The sequence below is a fragment of the Paramormyrops kingsleyae genome, chromosome 13 (genome assembly GCF_048594095.1).
Source record: "Paramormyrops kingsleyae isolate MSU_618 chromosome 13, PKINGS_0.4, whole genome shotgun sequence".
Taxonomy (NCBI): Eukaryota; Metazoa; Chordata; class Actinopteri; order Osteoglossiformes; family Mormyridae; genus Paramormyrops; species Paramormyrops kingsleyae.
The window spans coordinates 16425390-16446298 of record NC_132809.1 but is presented as its reverse complement, the minus strand read 5'-3'; the positions used below and the strand labels follow the sequence as shown (position 1 = coordinate 16446298).

At 43.0% G+C, this 20909-nt stretch overlaps 2 protein-coding genes and 1 long non-coding RNA gene across 6 annotated transcripts; 2 read left to right on the top strand and 1 right to left on the bottom strand.

The window, feature by feature from the left end:
* The first annotated feature begins 394 nt into the window (after positions 1–394).
* Positions 395–11038, top strand: sqor (sulfide quinone oxidoreductase). The gene is made up of 10 exons (XM_023817089.2): positions 395–752; positions 1063–1300; positions 2288–2458; positions 3884–3937; positions 4583–4777; positions 5000–5209; positions 6678–6861; positions 7398–7465; positions 7656–7834; positions 10873–11038. Exons 2-10 carry the CDS (start codon positions 1076–1078, stop codon positions 10928–10930), a joined length of 1344 nt encoding a protein of 447 aa, XP_023672857.2. The 5' UTR covers positions 395–752; positions 1063–1075; the 3' UTR covers positions 10931–11038.
* A 430-nt stretch (positions 11039–11468) lies between these two features.
* On the bottom strand, positions 11469–14575 carry LOC111846651 (nicotinamide riboside kinase 2-like). 2 transcript variants are annotated; one of them, XM_023817063.2, is made up of 8 exons: positions 14333–14575; positions 13769–13859; positions 13383–13431; positions 13044–13230; positions 12596–12667; positions 12324–12430; positions 12146–12236; positions 11469–11631 (listed from the first exon to the last, which is right to left on the bottom strand). In XM_023817063.2, the coding sequence occupies exons 1-7, from the start codon at positions 14356–14358 to the stop codon at positions 12151–12153; spliced, it is 618 nt and encodes a 205-aa protein (XP_023672831.1). In that variant the 5' UTR covers positions 14359–14575; the 3' UTR covers positions 11469–11631; positions 12146–12150. The 2 variants fall into 2 exon arrangements, with proteins under 2 accessions (XP_023672831.1, XP_023672832.1); XM_023817064.1 differs by lacking the exons at positions 13383–13431; positions 14333–14575.
* A 1290-nt stretch (positions 14576–15865) lies between these two features.
* On the top strand, positions 15866–20092 carry LOC111846822 (uncharacterized). 3 transcript variants are annotated; one of them, XR_011982242.1, is made up of 4 exons: positions 15866–16110; positions 16274–16462; positions 18476–18547; positions 19971–20092. It is a non-coding gene; the product is annotated as an uncharacterized lncRNA (long non-coding RNA). The 3 variants fall into 3 exon arrangements; XR_011982241.1 differs by having other exon boundaries at positions 15936–16462; XR_011982240.1 differs by lacking the exons at positions 15866–16110; positions 16274–16462 and adding an exon at positions 16469–18205.
* Positions 20093–20909: the final 817 nt, after the last annotated feature.

The following is a 20909-nucleotide window of genomic DNA, read 5'->3' as shown; positions in this document are numbered from 1 at the left end:
TTTAACACAGAGCAGAGGCTGAATTCGAACTCAAAATGCTATTTTCATTGTTTTTAAGTATCAAATTCAGGAAATTGCAACGGCTACCAATGGGAAGGAGACCTAAAGAAACATAAATTACACCACGCCGTTTCACAGATCTATGCAACCACTGCAATCAAAAACACATACACCTATCACAGCTGAGACTGACATCTTGTGGCCAGTTGTTGTCACGACACTTTACCAAGTTTCCCTCATGCGTAATATTGTATGAAAGATATTCTATAAACGCTAAGACTAAAATGTTCATTTTCAAATGTTAAGTGATTACACTTTCCTAAAATTACTTTGCAGTAATATACGCAGTAATATTGACCTACTAAAGTTGTTATGGAAACGGCTTCCTGTGTTGTCAGTTCGCGCACGAACTTTGAACAAGGGGAAGTAATTTTGAGATGTTTTAAGTACAAGCATATTATTTGCTTTGCCAGCAAATTAGTACACTAAAGTATATATTATAAATATCTATCGTTGCTCCAGCGTAAACCTGTTGCTTGCATCAACTTTATAGTGACCTTTGTCGACGACAGAGTGCAGCGGTAATGGTGTCGATGTTTCTGGGAGGTGTCACAATTTGGGAAGGACATTTGGCGACGCAGATCCGAAGACTCCTTAGCGCACCTCTGTATTCGTCACTCTCCCCGGGAAGCCATCACATATCTGCTGCCATCATTCGTCTGCACACGTTGATCCTGAAGTCTATAATAACGGTAAAGCCTTTGCACCTTTTATGCGCCTTTTCCGTTGTGGGATGTCGTCCTTTTTTGCATTAAACGCACTGGCTGTAACTAGTAGATGTTACCTTGCATGTTGTCACATGTCGTTTGCTTTCAACTTCTGCTGGTGGTATGTAACCTACTACTTGTTAAATGTAGGCTGTAGTTGTGAACATTACTACACATTACATGTGTCCTTGATTCAGGATGAATGCGTTGTCTTGATAAAAACAAAACAAAATTGTTACCACGTATGGATTTGTCTTTCCTCATACGCCCCGATCATGCATGCCCCTTTTAACAGGCGGTCTTGCGCTATGGCTGGTCCCGTACTGTGCTGGCAGCGGTCTGCGTGGATGTGGGCTCGCCGAACCAGACCACTTGTCCCCGGTGTCAGCCGGCTCCATGTCAGCAGCCGTCTGCTCTCCAAGGAGCATTACAAGGTTCTGGTGCTCGGAGGAGGCAGTGGAGGGATCACGATGAGTTCTCGTATGAAGAGGAAGGTCGGGGCTGAGAATGTGGCCGTTGTGGAGCCCAGCGAGGCAAGATGGCTTTGACTTATACGCATCTTACAAATGCGCTGGTGGACCAGATGACTGTACTGGCCTTTCGTCTAGGGTAATACAGCATAATATAGTATCGTCCCGCATAATACGGTAGTATACGGGTCCATGAGCGTCGTTAAGTCCAATCTACAGGGGATATAGTCCCGAGTATTTTACCCCCGATGCCAGTCTTATTTAAAAAACAAGAGTCAACCCTCAGGTAAACTTGACTTGACCCTGATCTTTTCAATAGCTAGAAACTAAATGTTACTGGACGCATGAGTTTATTTCCCAATACAGGACGATCCCGTATTATAGGCCTAAGGGGCGGGTGGCAACCCTGCTGTAGTCAGTGTGAGCGTCTGAATGATTTTGCTTGGTTGGAATGACTTGGCGCATTTTTATATCGTTCATCTTTAACACATACCTGTGAAGATGCTTTATCTTCTGAGATTGAGCAATATGAATGAATTTGAGAGATTTCCAAATTTACTGTGACTTCCTGCTTCCAGAAAAATGGCAGAGTAAGAAGGAGCTTAGATTGCTATCAGCACATATCTGGGGAAATGACCAAAGGAAACGCTGGTGAAATTTATAATGCACACACACATCTGAATTTATTTACAAATAATAGATAATGTATATAGGTTGTTTAATGTCTTAAGATCATGAGAGGTCCTTCCATCCATCTGCCAGCCACTTATCCAATACAGGGTTACGGAGCACAGAACATGTCAGGGTGGAGGGCAAGGGATTCCGCCACTAAGCAGCCCCCACCCTCACGCACCAGCAGTGATTTGGAGATGCCTCTTGCTTAGGTATATGAGTAGAAAGTGAATGTAACCATGTGAGGTGCTGAAGTGTGAAGATAAGTATTAAATAAATGCCAGGTGTACCAAGTATTATGTTACTATTCAAATAGATACAAATAAGCTGTCCTTTGTTATGTGATCCTTGCTAAGATTGTTTTTCCTGGTCCAATAGATGCATTATTACCAGCCTCTGTGGACGCTAGTCGGTGCTGGAGCTAAAAAGGTCCAGATCTCAGGGCGACCCACTGCCAGCGTGGTGCCGTCGGGGGTGACGTGGATCAAATCCCCGGTCCAGGAAATCGACCCCGACAGGAACACGGTTCGCACTGGGGACGGGAAGCAGGTATTCCGTCTTTCAGAAGGGCGATCCTTCTTTAATAAAAGTGATAGTAAATGCGATCTGATGGGTATTGATGGTGTTTTTGTCACGGTGTAGGCGAGGAAATGAGGGTAGCGATCCACTGACGGTTCCGAAGACAAAAGGGGTTTGTTAACAAAACTGAACACTGAGGGGAAAACCCACAAAAAAGGGACCCCGAAGGGTCAGAACTAAACACGAGAAAATAACTTTAAAAAGTCGCCCTCGTTTCCCCCCCTTCTTCATGCCGCTCTGTGACAGCTTTCTGCATTCCTGTAGCTTTCACTGTGCTAAGAAAACCATCTACACTGAACAGGGGTGTAGAAACCAGCATGGGGCAGGGGGAAGGAGGGGGGGGGGGGGCTGTGCCCTCAATATTTAATTAGACAACATTCATGCTCCCTAATAAACAATAGAGACCTTTGTATTTAAATTATTAAGTTGTGCCCCCTCCCATGGGCGTAAATTTCATTTAACAGTAGGGGGGACAATAAATATAAAATTTCTCATGAGCAATTTTTGAAGGGGACACAAATAATACAGTCAAATTGTACTTATAAAGATATGTCCCCACAGTGAAAAACTTTGCTTCTATCTATTGTAGCATGGAGACTGCGTCATTATGGTTATTTTCAAAGGTTTTCTCAGGTTCAATGACAAAGCAGATTTTTCTTCAAAACTATTTATTGCATTGTTTGTTATGTTGTTTACAGTCAAGCCATCAACATACAATAAAATTTAAACATGACTTTAAATGCATAATAGAAATTGATTATACAAAAAATACAGTGGGGTCAGTTCGGACGTAGCACAGTGCTCATTTAGTAAATGCACAGCTAAGCAATATGCTAATTGTGGCCGTTAATGTTAAGTTAATATCATGCCAAGTCGTCACAAATAAAACAATGCATGGGAAACGGCTTTGGCGTGTTAGTTGCAGTGCACTATGCAACAAGCTATTGTAAACAAGCTAACGTTAACTAGATAAGTAATATTTTAATCGCTAATATAGCAGATTCATGGAAAATTACATCGGTAATCAGCATTTTTGCCGCAACTTATTTATGAATGAGTCTGCATCAACTACATTAAAGAGAATCGCTTTATTTAAAGTGAATAAAATACCCTACTTACTGGAGTTCAACATTAATTGAGCCGCAGCCACACACCTGATTCGTCCCCCCCGGGATTTACGCCCATGCCCCCTCCCCCTGTCTCAAACTGTCTTATATGCCATTAAGACTGAATGTATATTAAATGTATCCTTAATTATTCTCAGTCTCTCATTAATCTGTCATCATCCAGATTTCTGTAAACACACTTTATTTGGATAGTCTTTGCCAGACGAAGCGATAAATGGTTGGATGGTCTGGGGCACTTTAATGACGTGTCACCATCTTTCCATGACAGATATCCTACCAGTATCTGATTGTGGCCCTAGGACTTCAACTTCACTATGAAAAGGTACCAGTACTAACCTGTTTATGATGACCAGTGTCATGACCTGCTTGTCCGATCCTCCCATGTGCCACGCCCCCTCGCTACCCCGTGTGGAATCCCCGTGTTACCAGCTGTTTCTCGTTGTTACTTAGTCTGATGTATTTGAGTCTGCGTTTGAGAATGTTTCCCCAGTCCAGGTCATTAACGTCATTTGGAGTTTGTTGCCTGTTCCGTTGCCCTGCTTGTCTTCCCTTCGATTAAACGCCGTATTCTCCCTACCCCTGGAGTCCTGCCTTTACTTTCCCAGTCCATGCCCCACACACGTCATGACAACCGGTACTAACCTGCAGCTGGTTTCATTGATGGTTCCATGTTCAGCAAGTTTGTAAGAGACTGGATCCCAGCTCCAGTTCATTGTCTTCTAGAGTTTATGAATTTTATTTGTTTTTTGTTAATTAGGTTAGTTAAACGTCATTGAAGTGGTGGTTGAATCTGTAGAATGTTGGTAGCTTTGGTTTCAGTCTCAGGTCACTTCATTATATGATACAGTTACATTTATTGGATTTACTTATTCTGTGGTAATTTCCGATTTTTGTGTTTTATGGACAGTTTGACGGAAATTCGCTGAATTTTTAACTGACTAATATATACAAATTCTGTTTTTAACAGATCAAAGGTCTTCCAGAAGCTTTCAAATACCCAGGCATTGGGTCTAACTACTCCTTGCAGACAGTGAATAAGACATGGGAAGCTCTGCAGAACTTCAAAGAGGGCAATGCCTTGTTCTCCTTCCCCAACACGTCTGTGAAGTGTGCCGGGGCCCCACAGAAGATTATGTACCTGTCGGACGCCTACCTGCGAAAGGTCCCATTTGCCATATAAGATAGGCAGAGATATACATAAGTTGCCTTGGTTACAGATATATTTGTTTTATAAATGTAGATACTATGAAACAGCTACTATCAGATAAAGGCTCATGTACTGGGCAAGTCTTGCACATAGGATGCAATTATGTACAAGGCTAAATAATCTTCTCTTCGATAAACACTGTGCCTCTTGCTCTCTCTAATGTCACTTGCCCTGCAGACTGGGAAACGGTCCAAGGCTAACATCATCTACAATACATCCCTGCCCGTATTGTTTGGGGTTAAAAAGTATGCAGACTGTTTGTGGGAGATCGTCAAGAACCGTGACCTCCAGGTCAACCTCAGACACGAGCTTGTTGAAGTCAGAGCTGACAGGCGGGAGGCTGTGTTCACAAAGCTTGACAGCCCGGGGGAGACAGTGGTTTATGAGGTCAGTGGAACTTCTCAGTGCACTTACTGGGGTTTGTTTAAAACCAGCTTAAAAGCCAAACACATCCTTCACCACAGCATTGACCAACAAATATCTGTGACACATAAAGAAGTCACAGGTCACTAGGGTGAGGCTTCTTGTCTCAATAATGAATCTCTATTTTGTTGGAAGAGGAAGGTAATTGTGTGTAACAAATGCAGTACATGTTTCCTGTTTTCATCAGTCTTTGTTCATAATCACTGTGGTTTATGGGCAGACTGGCAAAAAGAAGCAACACAGGAATTTGGGGGTGGGGGTCCCCCTTGGTATTTTCTGCTGCTAACTGGGGATCAACCTGTTGGCCACCAATGAAATAAAGCACTATCCAATAATCATCTCCTAGAAACATGTCAAGGTCAACGGAAGGGTTGGGCACTCCTGGTATATAGGCTACATGGTGCCGGGCAGCCCTGGTAAATAGGCGGTATGATGCAGGTTGATTTTTTTCATGTGCCAAATTCATCCATCCATCCATCCATCCATCCAATCACACAGCTTTCCCGTTCTGTTTGATGTCAGTGCCACTTATCCCCAGTGTGCTCTACTTGCACAAAGGATTAGCAATCTAATTAGCAATCTAATTAGGGAGTTGCAGCAAAAACCCACATACACAGCGGCCCTTTCTGGATAAGACTGGCCACCCCTGCACTATTGTATCACAGGTATGAGGCTGGGGATATGAATCCTGCTTTTGCCCTGGGTGTGTGTGTTTAAATAGTCTCCCTGTCTTCTCCCCATGTTCTCCCTGTGTTTACCGTGTGTTCTCCCTGTGTTTTCCCTATGTTTATCCCGTCTTCTCCCAATGTTCTCCCTGTGTTCTTTCCGTGTTCTCCCAATGTTCTTCCCGTGTTATGGGAATTTCCTCTGGGCACTCTGGTTTTCTCCCACAGTCCAAAAAATTAGGCCAATCCGTGCTCGTAGTGTATGATTGTGTACGTGTCCTGTGAGAAACTGGCATCCCATCCAGGGTGCCCCCCAGCCCCGTGCCCTCTGCTGCCTGGGATAGGACCCCCTCATCCTGATCAGGGTAAGCCATAGGAGATGGGTGAATGGATGTTAATATAAAAGATGGTTGTTCATGTTTTTTTTGCCCTTTTTTACCACACAGGAAGGCAAACACAACTAGTTACAATTACAACATCAATAGCAATTATGTACACATTATAGCCAAAATAGGCCTTCAGCAAGACTGGAGATTGAAAGATGACAAAAACAGCCACCTGAGCCAAAGGCATACAATGGCTTTCGTAACCTGAAGTATTGCGTAGTAAACAGGAGGCTCCAGGTCGGGCAGGGTAGGGTGCATTGTGCATGAAACCCACATTCCGAAGACTACGTCATACTGGCAGGAAACCCTTCCGGGAGCTTCAGAAGCTGAACCTGGAAAGTGACAGCGCCTCAGCACTATTTCTGTGTCTGCCTTCCACAGTACGAAATGCTCCATGTGACCCCCCCGATGGGACCCCCCGAGGTCTTAAAGGGCAACCCACTGGCAGACCAGGCTGGCTGGCTGGACGTAGACAAAGATGTGCTTCAGCATAAGAGGTACCCCAACGTGTTTGGGATCGGCGACTGCACCAACGTTCCCACGTCAAAGACGGCCGCAGCTGTCGGTGAGCGTTTTTTCATCACAAAAGGACTGCGGAGCTGGACGTTAGATTAGCGGCTTATCTTAATGCCTGTGCAGCGCTGATCGTCCACTGCCTTCCACATCCTCTGAACACAGAAACAAAGTTCATGGTCTCTATGTATCTGTTGCTTTAACCAGAATTTCTGTGCAGCAAGCAAGCACATGATAGGACTGTAGAGTTTTCTGAAAGACTGGACCTATGACTGTTTTGTATGCTGCAAATGCATTCAGAGTCCCGCAAATGATAAGAGCACCCCCTACCTGCGGTTGGAGTAAAAACATTTTTCAAACAATTCCCAGCTTTGGGGATCAGGTTATACATTGCATTTATTGCACCTTGTGCTATACGTGACTTTTTGGGGAAAAAAAACATTCACAACAATTGAAAACACTTGGTTGATTATATGCTGATCAAATATAATTACTGAATAATTAGAGCAGAATAACCCCTAATAAATGTTTGTGGTTTTCTAAGTTGTTTTTGGTCCGAAATGTTACATGAAAGTGTTTCTTTCACAGCTGCTCAGTCTGCTGTTCTGGACAGAACCATCTCCAGAGTAATGAGGGACATCCTCCCAGATAAGAAGGTAAGCAGGGGAGTGGGTTTCAGGCAGATAACCAATCGGATTGCCTGTTTGGAGCTTCCAGAGTAGAACAACTGCTCTTAAATTAATTTCCAATGATGCTGAAAAGTTCAAATAGCTGTGCAGGATTATACTGCGTGTTAAACGCAGATCTCTGGTGTTAACCTGCTGTTTTACCTGCCATCTCCTGCAGTATGATGGCTACACGTCCTGCCCGCTGGTCACAAGCTACAATACAGTTATCCTGGCTGAGTTTGACTATAACGGGCAGCCGCTGGAGACCTTCCCCATTGACCAGGGCAAGGAGAGCAGAATCATGTACCACATGAAGGCCAACCTGATGCCTCACCTCTACTGGCACGGCCTCCTCAAGTAAGTGGGAAGCAGCATGATCACTGTTGATGACAACTAAATCTATAAGAAAACATTTTTCATAAACTGAAATAAAATAGGATATGAAAAGAAAAATCTACAACTAAACAGCTATAACCGGGGCATCCCTGGTATTTAGAAATGAATTGCAATAGAATAGAAACAAATGTCAAATACTTTCCGTTATTGTTTTTAAACACTACTTGGCTAAAGTAATGATTTGTTTATCATTCCTCCTTGACGGAAGTCATTTGAGGAAATGTAATTCAATATATCACCGATAGATGGCGCCACATTCCCTTTAATACACTTGAACCTTAGAAAGCGACGTATTGTGGTAGCTAGCTGACTCCTAGCTACCGCCCCATTGGCTACTGGCAGAAACAGCACAAGTGTTCCATTTTATTTAGAAATTTATTTTATGGACAGTTACACGCTGATTACAGTTTGGAATAAATTTGTATGTTTTTTGCATAATCGAATCAGTTGACTGTTAATTTTACTAGTCTCTCCAAATGTTATTTTTAAACCTTAATAATACTTCAGGGTTGTCAACTTTGGTCAGCTGTCTGGCATGAGATTTTCAATTTGAGACAAGTCGGCACACACATTTACATGTATGTAACAGTTTTATTACATATAAGGCTTGCAAACTACCCCAACACTTCTGATGTGGCTAATTTTAGGTTTATAATGGAATAATACAGATTTGCCGTAAGATTTCTCGCGTGAGTGTGGGAGTATCACGCCAGATGCGTAAGAGTTGGCTGGCCTGATTCCTGGAAGATGTTTTTCTCATTTTCAGGACATTAGGACATAATGTACACTGTATTCATGTAAGATTCTCTAAAGGTTATGAACATCAAACAGCTCTGCAACTTTTAGTCTCTCCCTGGAAATTTAATCATTAAAACTTAAACTGAAACTATAATACCTAGAAACTACACAGAAGACTAATAAAACCACACTGAAAAACTGAATATAAAATACAAACTAAATAAACAAATGAAAACTATAACAACACTGGTGTGCCGTAGCGCTGCTGGATATGGGCCGTGGAAAACCACTGGGGCACAGGGTCACATCCCTAGGAGGGTATCTAACTTGAGTAAAGTGCATTAGTAAGTACATGTAGTAAAATGTTCAGCTGTGTGGGTGGAGTAAAATTTAACATTTTAATTCTTAGTAATGCAGTTATAATTATCACATTATTTATATATATATATATATATATATATATATATATATATATATATATATATATATATATATACACTCACCTAAAGGATTATTAGGAACACCTGTTCAATTTCTCATTAATGCAATTATCTAATCAACCAATCACATGGCAGTTGCTTTAATGCATTTAGGGGTGTGGTCCTGGTCAAGACAATCTCCTGAACTCCAAACTGAATGTCAGAATGGGAAAGAAAGGTGATTTAAGCAATTTTGAGCGTGGCATGGTTGTTGGTGCCAGACGGGCCGGTCTGAGTATTTCACAATCTGCTCAGTTACTGGGATTTTCACGCACAACCATTTCTAGGGTTTACAAAGAATGGTGTGCAAAGGGAAAAACATCCAGTATGCGGCAGTCCTGTGGGCGAAAATGCCTTGTTGATGCTAGAGGTCAGAGGAGAATGGGCCGACTGATTCAAGCTGATAGAAGAGCAACTTTGACTGAAATAACCACTCGTTACAACCGAGGTATGCAGCAAAGCATTTGTGAAGCCACAACACGCACAACCTTGAGGCGGATGGGCTACAAGAGCAGAAGACCCCACCGGGTACCACTCATCTCCACTACAAATAGGAAAAAGAGGCTACAATTTGCACGAGCTCACCAAAATTGGACAGTTGAAGACTGGAAAAATGTTGCCTGGTCTGATGAGTCTCGATTTCTGTTGAGACATTCAAATGGTAGAGTCAGAATTTGGCGTAAACAGAATGAGAACATGGATCCATCATGCCTTGTTACCACTGTGCAGGCTGGTGGTGGTGGTGTAATGGTGTGGGGGATGTTTTCTTGGCACACTTTAGGCCCCTTAGTGCCAATTGGGCATCGTTTAAATGCCACGGCCTACCTGAGCATTGTTTCTGACCATGTCCATCCCTTTATGACCACCATGTACCCATCCTCTGATGGCTACTTCCAGCAGGATAATGCACCATGTCACAAAGCTCGAATAATTTCAAATTGGTTTCTTGAACATGACAATGAGTTCACTGTACTAAAATGGCCCCCACAGTCACCAGATCTCAACCCAATAGAGCATCTTTGGGATGTGGTGGAACGGGAGCTTCGTGCCCTGGATGTGCGTCCCACAAATCTCCATCAACTGCAAGATGCTATCCTATCAATGTGGGCCAACATTTCTAAAGAATGCTTTTAGCACCTTGTTGAATCAATGCCACGTAGAATTAAGGCAGTTCTGAAGGCGAAAGGGGGTCAAACACCGTATTAGTATGGTGTTCCTAATAATCCTTTAGGTGAGTGTGTGTATATATATATATATATATATATATATATATATATATATATATATATATATACAGTTCTGTGAAAGTCTTAGGCTGCTAAATAAAATTGTTTAAATTACTTTCATGTTGCTTTAAAAGTATGATTTTATGACAAAGTTAGCTTAGTCATTTCAAAACTTCTCTGAAGGTCACCCCTAGTATTTGCAGCGACTGTCCAACATAACCATGTATTTGTTGACTCCTCCAATAGCATTGGTTAATCAAATTAATCAATGAAGTTAATCAATTTAACTAAACCTCTATAGTGGCGATGCATTTGGTTCTGGGTACTCGCCGTGGCGCACATGGAAAATATGTCCTCTAACTGTCCACTACATCTGGGACGTCTCTTGATGAATTTTGTTTTTGCTATAAAGGGTTATAAGTAACGTTGGACTTGATAGGAAGTCAAAGAATAACTATATACTGTATATATATGCAATTATTCTTTTAAATCAGCCCTGTAGCTTTTAATGGGCCATGTACAGGGGCCCTCATTTCTAACCTTTGTACCTTTTCAGGGGCCTGTGGGGGGGGCCAGGACCGTACAGGAAGATCATGCACCTGGGCATGAAGTAGAACTCAGTATGCGGAACATGACTTTGCTTTTTTTTTTTTAACTAAGACCCTGATCTTACTTCATGGAATGAAACCAACTTACCCGTATTAAAAAGCTTATTACTAAAAGTCTGCTTGTCTTTGGTTATTTCAGGGATATCAGTAGTCTGAGGTCAGTACCTTCTGTACCTTCTGTGAACTTAAAAAGTGGGTGTGGCTATAAAAATGACCTAAATTCTGCTAAACAAATTATGTAAGTCACACCACGCCTTTATCTGCAGCAAAAGCTGTGAGGTACATACCAGTGTCACGAGGAACGCTCACTATCACCTTGTGCCAAGCGTTGCCTGGGCAACAGATAAGGCACTGGCTCTGAGACTCTTACTCACTATGAAACTCTAACTGAACAACTGCAGTCACCAGACACAACCCCCTACAGGGATGGGCTATGAGAGTGCAAGCACGCTTCCTGGAAAAATGTCACTAGAACAGATGACCTCACATCTTAACTACAGGCTCATACAAGTAATTTATGAGGAATGACAGACCCACCACGGTAAACATGGGGAGCACCTTTTATTGACATGTGCATCAAGCCATAACAATCTTCACTCTAGAGCAGAGACTGAAAATGCAGCAATAAATATTAATGGTTAAAATCCATGCTGAATTGGGCAGCGCTTCAGGTGTCATCAGGGCAAAGCTGGGCTCCGTGAACATTCCTGGGAGGAGGAAAGTGAGAGTTGACAAACCTGCTCAAGCATTCACTACTCAAGCTTTCCCTGTAATACTACTTTCTAAGAATTTGGAGGATACAAGACCACACATGTGAAGGGGGAAAGGTTAGAATCTATCGGTCCTGGTGAACCAGTCTATACTAGTTGAGCGTAACAGCAAGCTGGTCACTTAACATCACCAGTTTAGCCAATTCAGTAGTCAGAGTCTAGGAGTAGCTGCAGCTCATTAGGACCAGGGCTGAGACCCAGGGGCCGAGATCACAATCCTCCACTGTGCCAATAAACCAGGGTTCCCCAATTCCGGTCCTGGAGGGCCAGTCTGTGACATAGTTTGGGGTCAACACCTCTTCCACCTAATCGGCCAATTACTAGGTTTAGTAGGTGTGTCTGAGCAGGGAAATTGGCAAACTGTGTAGCAGACTGGCCCTCCAGGACCGGAATTGGGGAGCCCTGCTATAAACGGACCCGTGCATCTCTCGGGAAGACCAATCCCACCCACCTTCACTACAGCAGCTTCTGGATGTTGTTCAGGATGTCTTCATAGACAGAATTATACAGCTGCTCCTTTGTCCACGTCCCATCCAGTCGCTCTGAAAAATGACAAGGACGTTCCAGTCAGCGTCTCAAAGTGGCATATGGAGAACAGGTCTGCGCATGGGACAATGCAAAACACCTACCAACATCAACTCCGGTCTCCTCCATGATCTCATGGTGTTTAATGTACATGGGCCAGACGTGTCCGTCAAACAGACCCGGTGGATCTGGAACAGTGTAGTTCCTTGAGCTGCAGGATGCAACAGAGGATGGTGGCTTGGCATCGGTTTTACAAACCCAACAAGTGCTTTAAGTTAATGAAATAGCTGACAGACAAAAAAAAACCTTCTGTTCAGTTTAAACCCAAAGCTCATCCGACCCCAAAAACAGCAGCTGCCACCAAACAGGAACTTACCACCTCCTCCTCTTGCATTCTTCATATGGTATAGAAATGAAGTAACGCTGGTCAAATACGTCGATCAAAGGTCTGCAGGGCATAATTACAGGAACTTGTGAGTAAATCCTCTGCACACTTGTGCACTGAGCACTTTGTAATGCAAATGTTAGTGTGGCTTAAGCACACAGATTCAGCCGCTTAGTGGAATTTAACCTGGCAAACGTAATGACTGCTATAGCAGTGGGGACACTTTGCACTTCCCCACATCTGAATTCCATGACAGTACTAGAAATTATTTGTGTTTGAAATTACTTCTCATTTCTGGAAGAAGAACATTGGTCCCTCTGGACACCCTAAGAAATATGCAGAACTGGAAGGATTGTGGGTGTGGCCTGCCAAGTGTTTATATATGTAGGGACCGTCTAAAAACAACGCTCCTTTACCAGCCATTGTAAACTTTTTTTACCTGTAGGTGTAAAGCAGAAAGCCTTCCACGATGAGGATATGAACATCATCCTCTCCGTGTTCTGACTCCAAGACCATCTCCGCATCCAGGGTGTTGTTGATGCCGTGCGATCTCTCAAACTTCACTGGGTTTTCCTTCCAGGCGTTGATGGTGCTCATCATGGCTTCCATGTCCAAAGCAGTAATGACTATAAGCATCGGGAAGATGGGACACAGAGGCAGGGAGAGGGGGAGAAGACAGGAAAAGGTTGGAGACGAAAAAAGGGAAGATGTGCATCCTTCCATCAGGCATGCACAGCATGTCACAACACAAAGACCTTTTAAGAAGATCCCTGCTTACCATCATACCGCTTAAAGCCATCCTCGCCAACTTCAATCTGATCTTGGGGCTGAAACATACACGCATGAGACACTTGTGTAGAGCACACATTACGTGCCATCGGGTAGTTTCTGGCCAAGCTGCAGCTGAACTAGTTGCGCTCCTTATTTTTCCGTTTAACCGCGTACCGGACGCGCTCAACGCACGCGAGCAGCACGTCGGCCGAGGCAAACACGTGCCGAAACACATGTGCATCGTGCATAAATTTCTAAGAGAAGAGTGACCATTTAGATCCTACGGTTCTCCTGTTTCCTTATTTTTTTTAACGTACCACGAACGATTAGCCGGTTAAGCGGATAATTTAGTCACGCTTCCTACGGTGCGAGAACAATCAAAGCCCAGCTCACCTTGAAGAAGTCATCCTGGTGCACCACGCAGCAGTTTGGCAAATTCTTGATCAACCTGTTCGTTAAAGTTGTTTTGCCGCCGTTGGTCACACTGAGAAGGAGGAACAGCGAATCAGGGTGACAGCATGAGGGCAAACATATGGGCGCTGCCCCATGAAACAGAAAGCGGCCATAAGCACAAAGACGGGACGGGAAACAAGCGGGCCCACCATCAGAGGCACAAACCACCACATACCAGATTTCTGATCAACGCCTGGTCTCCTACGGAAACGAATCTAACCCTCATTACTGTATTTAGCCATAAAGATTGAGCCCAACCAAAAAAAACAGCACCAACCTAAAGTTAGACCGGCAGCTATCTTTAGTCCGCCAGTACCTTTTTTGGACTCCTATTTAACGTGCAATACACATTTACACACCTGCAGACAAAACCATATGCATACCGACAATAATTAATTTCGAACTTATGAGCTCAGTCAGCTCAGTTTAAAGCAGTTTTGTAGCCGAAGTAAAGTGATGGATATTTTCGGCCAGCACCACGTGCTGCTTCCTCCGGATACTTACCCTCCGATTCCCACAATGTACTTCATGTTCACGGCCGGAAATCCCGAATATGTCGATAAACCCAGAGAGGCGAAAGCCCGCCGAAAGCGCGATGATCAGACGTAAATAAACAAAGAAGAGAAGGTTAAAAGAAACGTCAACTACTCGATTCCTCCATGGCGCCGCTTCTTGCGAATTGGGACGATATCACCCTGCCGCCGTTGTCCTCCGAAAGAGAACCCGCACGCCGCCCATGCGCTCTCTCCGCACTACACGTCTCGCCTGATTGGCTGGAGAGACTGTCTACGGGGGCGTATTTCAGGGACATGGCCAATCACAAAAGCGGACCTCATTCTCATCCATTCTGTTAAACTCAGTGCCCCAGGACTCCGCCCAACATCTACTCGTCTTCGCCGAGAATGAGATTTAGATCGCGACAGTATTAAAAACTGTGCTGTAGAAGTACAGTCAATGTGCTTTTAATTTAAGGACCTTCTGCAGAAAATAAAGCAATGCTAACCAAAGTAACTGGAGTTCAACTACCAATATATGTATAATGCATACATGTATGTGAATTTCTCCAATCCTTGTCAAATTTCCGAGACTCACGTTTTTACAGACACCTTACAAAACATTTTGCATGGGATTAAACGTCAGGCACAGAGAGCAACCACACGCGGTCCAGACATTAGGGACTCTGACATCCGCGTTAAATGTATATAATGTAGTGTAATAAATTTATATAAGTAATTAATTTGTAATAAATTTATACAAAGCAGGACAATTGTCCCCGCCACACTGCAAAAATTGTTCAGGAATGGTTTGAGGAACATGAAAAACAGTTCGAGGTGTTGACTTGGCCCCCAAATTATCCAGATCATAATCCGATCTGTGCATCTGTGGGATGTGCTGGACAAACAAGTCCGATCCATGGAGGCCCCACCTCACAACTTACAGGACATAAAGGATCTGCTGCTATCGTCTGGGTGCCAGGTACCAGAGGACACCTTCAGAGATCTTGTATCGTCATGCTGGATGTGTCAGAGCTGTTATGGCGGCACGAGGGGGACCTACACAATAATAGACTTTTGGTTTTAATGTTATGGATAATCTGTGTATTTCTGTAACATATAATATATATTATCATTATAGTAAGCAGCTGCTAAATTATGCCAAATTAAATGTTCACCTGGAACAAAAACCAGCATATATAAGTTTTCTGAGGGCCAGACTATGATCTGTAATTTAGAGAGGAGATGCATCAAATTCTTGGTGTTGTACTATACTGAACTGCAAGGTCCATAGTTTTGATCAGAGTGAAATACTTCCACCTAGTGGACAGTGCACCTAACAGTTACTACCAACCAATCAACCAATTATGTTAAGTGAGAGATCTAAACATGCTTCTCATTAAATAATAGAAATATTGGATTTAGTCTGGGGTATTTGCCTAGGTAAATAAGCATATGTAGACGAATCTGAAAACGAGAAATTTTAGGGAATAAATGTAAGAAAAAATATTATTTAGGAGAACTTCCATCCATTTTGCTTCGCTCGCTCTGGTTAGGGTCACGGCAGTTTTACGGAACAGCCAGGCCGAGCGGGGACTTTTCGAGGATTCCCCTCGGCAAAACATTGCCAGTAGGCCTATCTGAAAAGGGATGGACTTTCAATTATTCGGACAAAAGGAGGAGGTGCTCAGGCCCCCCGTCCCAAGCACGGCCCTGCGGAACAAGACGTTAATAATACATTTCACAATCTATATTATTGCCACAGGCCATGGGGTGGGGAACTTTCTGGTAAATTTGATATTTGCATGAACAATTCACAGTAAACGTTCTTCTGTATAAACACAAATTTGTGTATCTAACGTCGCTGTATGTTATACTTGATACAAAAAGCAAAGCATATACGACCATAACCGAATGTAATTTCAGCTATTCTAAATTTAATCATTCCCAGAGATAAAATTTGTGAAGCTGAAGGGAATGGCGTGACCCATAGTAAGTCTCCAAACCAGTTCCGATCCCCAGTAGCGGACCCCGAGCGGCCGCCGGTCCGAGGAGATCGAGCGACCGGAGCCGCGCTCGTCACTGAGTGACGGGAGGAGGAGCGTCTGCGCTTCCGACACAGCTTCGGGGAAGTTAGCAGGTAGGTACCGGGCTGGCATCCGAATCAAGCGCTTTTAGGCATTTAAAAGTGTGCTGATTATTTTGCAAATGATGTGCATTTTGCGTCGTGTCACTTCAGTGTATATGTTAGTAGTTTTTTACGGTGAAATGCAGGCGTGTTCTTGAAGATGGACCGTAGCCGATTTCGGTCGGATTCCGGGTCTTAGCAGGTGGCTAGCTCGCTAGCGCCAGGCGGCGTCCCTCCTTCTTGTTTCAAAGTATCGATTTAAGTTTAATTCTTCAGGGTTACATTTTCGTTACAAGGCATTTTATTGTCACATGAAAACTCTTAAAATTAAGTGCTGCATGCAGACGTGATTGAAAATGATAGCAATAAAATATTTAATTGAACAAGCAGTTGGACTAAAGCAAGGCTGTTGAAGGCTGCAGTTAGACATTAACTGCAATACAACTAGATATCTACATTATCAAACAAAACCCAACGCCCTTATTAAGGGCGGACACAGACGTGCGTTTTGATCATTTCTACTTTTTATGATCCCGGTTAATAATGGTTTTTATTCGTTTTTCACAAATGTATTTGCAGGATTTCGTTGCTTTAAAAAAATATTAGCACCAAACGTTCTGTTTATCTGCTACTAGATTCATCAGTTGAACCCCGAGGTGCTGATATGGTGCGTAGTGCAAGTGTTTTGCCCGTTGAGATCTGTATGTCAGGATAAGTATATACGTAACAATCATAAAATAAATTAATGGTCCGGAGATGATGATACATTTAACTTAAATGTATTCGCTGGATTTTAAAGCTTTTCTTTTTCCTGTTGATCCAACCTGTTGATTGTGCTGGTGGGATGATAGATACGGAAGAGCCTTTATAATAGAGGTAACTTTACACTCTCTCGGTTGAATAAAATACCCTGGTAGCCATTCTGGGGAGAAACCCATCATGTTTCACTTACGCTTTTACAGAAGATTAAATAGCGTTTCCATTTAATATGTTAGAGATCTTTTTTATTTGTTTGTTATTTAAAAAGCTTTAATTAGCGGTTATTGTAGGGCAATTATAGAACTAATTACAGATCATAACTTTAAACCTGAACCATCACAAGTTTTAAGCGTATTACGGCTTTAGAGATAATATTGATTATCTTGGTGTCGTCAAACTGAACCGAAAACGTTTCTGCCTGTATCTCTGAGCATTTCCCATTTTTGGCAAAGGTAGTTTGAAGGTGGTGCATTGCGCAAGCGAAATGTCTGTGGCGTACACTTCCTGTTCTCAAAATGTGCTTGCAGCATCTTACTGAAACAAGACTGACCACAGAGAGACCTCAGACATGTTGTGTATCATCACAAAGCAGCGTTAGAACCTTTATAAATGTCTTCTTTAAATTCCGATAGCTCGGCTTGTATTCTGTATGTCTGCTCATCCCCAGCCATGTGTTACAGTCCACTTTTTTTTTTTTTTGGTGGTGTAAGATGACGTATTTGCGAAAGGCCTTCAGAGCAGAACCTGTTATCATTTTCATCCTTATGTTCCTCATCTTCTGGTGGAGAGGTTGAACAGACCCCCCCCCCATACAGACACACACACCCACAGTCGATTTTCATTGCAAATGCTTGTCTGTGCTTGGATTTTCACGCATGTGTATGTACAGTATGAGCTCACTATTAAATAGCCAGGGCCTAGATTCCCGGCAGGCAGACAGACGGACGGACCCGAGGCGAATTGTGGACAGCACAGCTTCTTCCTCTGTATGTTTAGGTCAGCGAAATAAATGTCGCTAAGTTTCACTTCCTTTTAAAGCCGAATGAATATTCATTGTGTGTATTTAGAAGCATTTTTTGGGGGATGGGGTAACTGGGCAGGCTACACTGACATGTAAAATGAGTACTGACTTGCTAAAATCCTGTCAGAACCATTTAACATTTCTGTTTTCTGAAGATCGTGAGGAGTGAAATCTCAATGGCAGTAAACAAAACTTAGAGTTATTAAATGTAAACTTAAAGTTTTAAATGTATCTTTGTCTTTTAGCATCACAGCTCTCCTAAAGTACATCAGTTCTGTTAGCCACGCCCCACACTCTGCTGTGTACACAGCCCACAGGTAAACGTCTTTGTATCCTTGGCGCAGTCTGTGCATTTTAATATTAGGCTGACAGATGTTGGAAAATACACACACGTCTTGGAGGAGGGAGGGGAGAGCTTTATTTTTAATGATTGCATTCCAAGAGGGAATATTTTCGCTATAAATAGTTCTTCCTTTTGAGAGATACATTTGCTTTATCTGCCTTTGGTGAGAGTGGGTGGCTATATGTCCGCCGATGGTTTTTCAGAAGGTCAGAGTCACACTCACTGAAGAAACCTGCTGCTTTAGCCCTGAGAAAAGAATGTGACCCAGTGGTTGCCAAACTTTTTATGCCAGGACCCCCTGAAGACGATTTTCATGCCCCCCCAACACAAACACACACACACACCACAGGCATGCACACACAGACAGAGATTGGTCTGCCTCAATCCTCTCTATAGATTCCTGAAGGAAACATCTGTAAAGCTGACATTATAGCATGGCATTAAGTTTGAACATGCGATCTTTAAAGAACCAGATATTACTGTTGTAAAGGACAGACATAAAGTTTCAAGACAGATTTCACAGACAAAACTGCATAGTTTCTACTTGTCAGTTGAATGCGTGGTTTACTCGCTTGAAGCCTTTTACAGCAAAGTTTTCCAATCATGGGCAACTGTGATAGACACTGACTAAAGATGCTGCTGCTGATTGGATCCCATTTAATCTTGTTGCGTCCTGATGGTTTAGCCTCATTTTCATAGGTTGAAGTGTCAGTACATTTGACAATTTTCGGCATCATTTATTAAATTAGTATTTTATTATTGACTTTTTTATCAATAGTTTTTGTCAGCAAAATTAAAAGTGGTTCAGCCGTCCAGATGTGCCCCCCTGTAATGTAACAATACTACTTCTTTAGTGATGCAACTAGCTGGACTGTAAACTGTAAGTAAGTTTGAATATAATGCAATACCAGTGATCATCTGTGATACTCTTGTCAGACCTGATCTGGACTCCAAATTACTTTATCTGTAATCCGCCTTTTTACATTCTGGTCTGAGTCCTGAATTGCTTTGTCATAGCATGATGACTGGAACTGTTGAATGACACAATCCACAATATCAGCCTGATTTACTTCTGTTTAGTTTTCCATGCAAATTTTCGAATGCCCTCTCAGTCATGTTTTTTTTTTGTGTGGGAAGGATTTACTCAGGAAGACTGAGGATGTTGCAGGAAGGCAGCTAAAGTTGGTTGGTGCAGCTCTGAGGCTCTCCTTTCCTTGCTGAGCACACCCCCCCCCCCCCCCCCCCCCCCCCCCACCCACCCATGTGTGCTGTTATGAAAGAAGAAGCAGACTTCAGCTTCTGCTTGGGTTGTTGTTTTTGTGTTTGGAACAGCACAGGAATTCCTGAGTTGGGTATCTGAACCTGAAAGCTTCTCACATCATGACTTCCTGTTCCAGGTCAGAAAGGACGCAGTAGCTTGACTCACTCGACTGCTGACCCAGTCAGGCATTGCGAGATCGCTCTTCCCACCTAGAGCGAAGTTGTTGCAGCCGTCCCAGGCGGCAGCGGAGTCGGCATGACGGAGTTCTGGATCTGCTTCAGCTGCTGTGTCGCAGAGCAGCCGCAGCCGGTGAGGGCCAGGTGCAGACAGGCTCGAGGCTGTGCATTTGGGATTGTAGGGAGGGTCCTATTACTCTCTGAGCTGCCTTCAGCAAGGCGTGTAACCCACGATACTCCGCATTCCTCCCTGTCTGTTTAAACGTTTCATTTTCACTTCTGCGGGCTTATTTGCCGCTGTCCTTTCACCGTCCCTTGTTGCATGGTACTCTCCTCCCAAATGCATTCATTCCATCCTTTTGCAGAAGAGGCGACGGCGGATAGACCGGTCCATGATTGGGGAGCCCACGAACTTTGTCCACACCACACACGTGGGCTCTGGGGATATGGGCTTAGGACTGTCAGCAGTAAGTATGAATAAATACCTACATAAATATGTAATGAATCATTAACAATCTTTAACATAATACATGTGACTTTGGGATGCAGTTTGAAGCCTTAAGGTTACCGGTAACAGGCTCATTATTGAGCATTAAATGCACTAAAAATTTAGTGTTTCATTTTTATGTTGATTTATAGACACCAAAACGTTTCTAATGAACTATAGTTGATATCATTTTCTGCATCTGAACTTAAGGATTCTTTTTTTAAAGGTGGATTCTCTACAGAACCAAATGAAATCAAAAGGGGGCTATGGAAATACAGAATCTGTCCCACAGTGACCAAGGAAAGGACTTCATTCTGTATGTAATCTGAGTTTGTTGCTTTTGAAAATAAGGGTTAGGGTTCCCTAAGTTGTGTTGATGCGAGTAAAATTTTTTCAAATAGGATCAACAAAA

Bases quoted from the DNA above. Each gene is read 5' to 3' on its own strand.
- LOC111846651 (XM_023817063.2), bottom strand. From the start codon at position 14,358: ATGAAGTACATTGTGGGAATCGGAGG. The intron at 13,860-14,332 runs GTAAGTATCCGG...CCTCCTTCTCAG, and splicing joins TACATTGTGGGAATCGGAGG to TGTGACCAACGGCGGCAAAA. The intron at 12,668-13,043 runs GTAAAAAAAGTT...TATGCCCTGCAG, and splicing joins TTTCTGCTTTACACCTACAG to ACCTTTGATCGACGTATTTG.
- sqor (XM_023817089.2), top strand. From the start codon at position 1,076: ATGGCTGGTCCCGTACTGTGCTGGCAGCGGTCTGCGTGGATGTGGGCT. The intron at 1,301-2,287 runs GCAAGATGGCTT...CTGGTCCAATAG, and splicing joins CCGTTGTGGAGCCCAGCGAG to ATGCATTATTACCAGCCTCT. The intron at 3,938-4,582 runs GTACCAGTACTA...TGTTTTTAACAG, and splicing joins TTCAACTTCACTATGAAAAG to ATCAAAGGTCTTCCAGAAGC.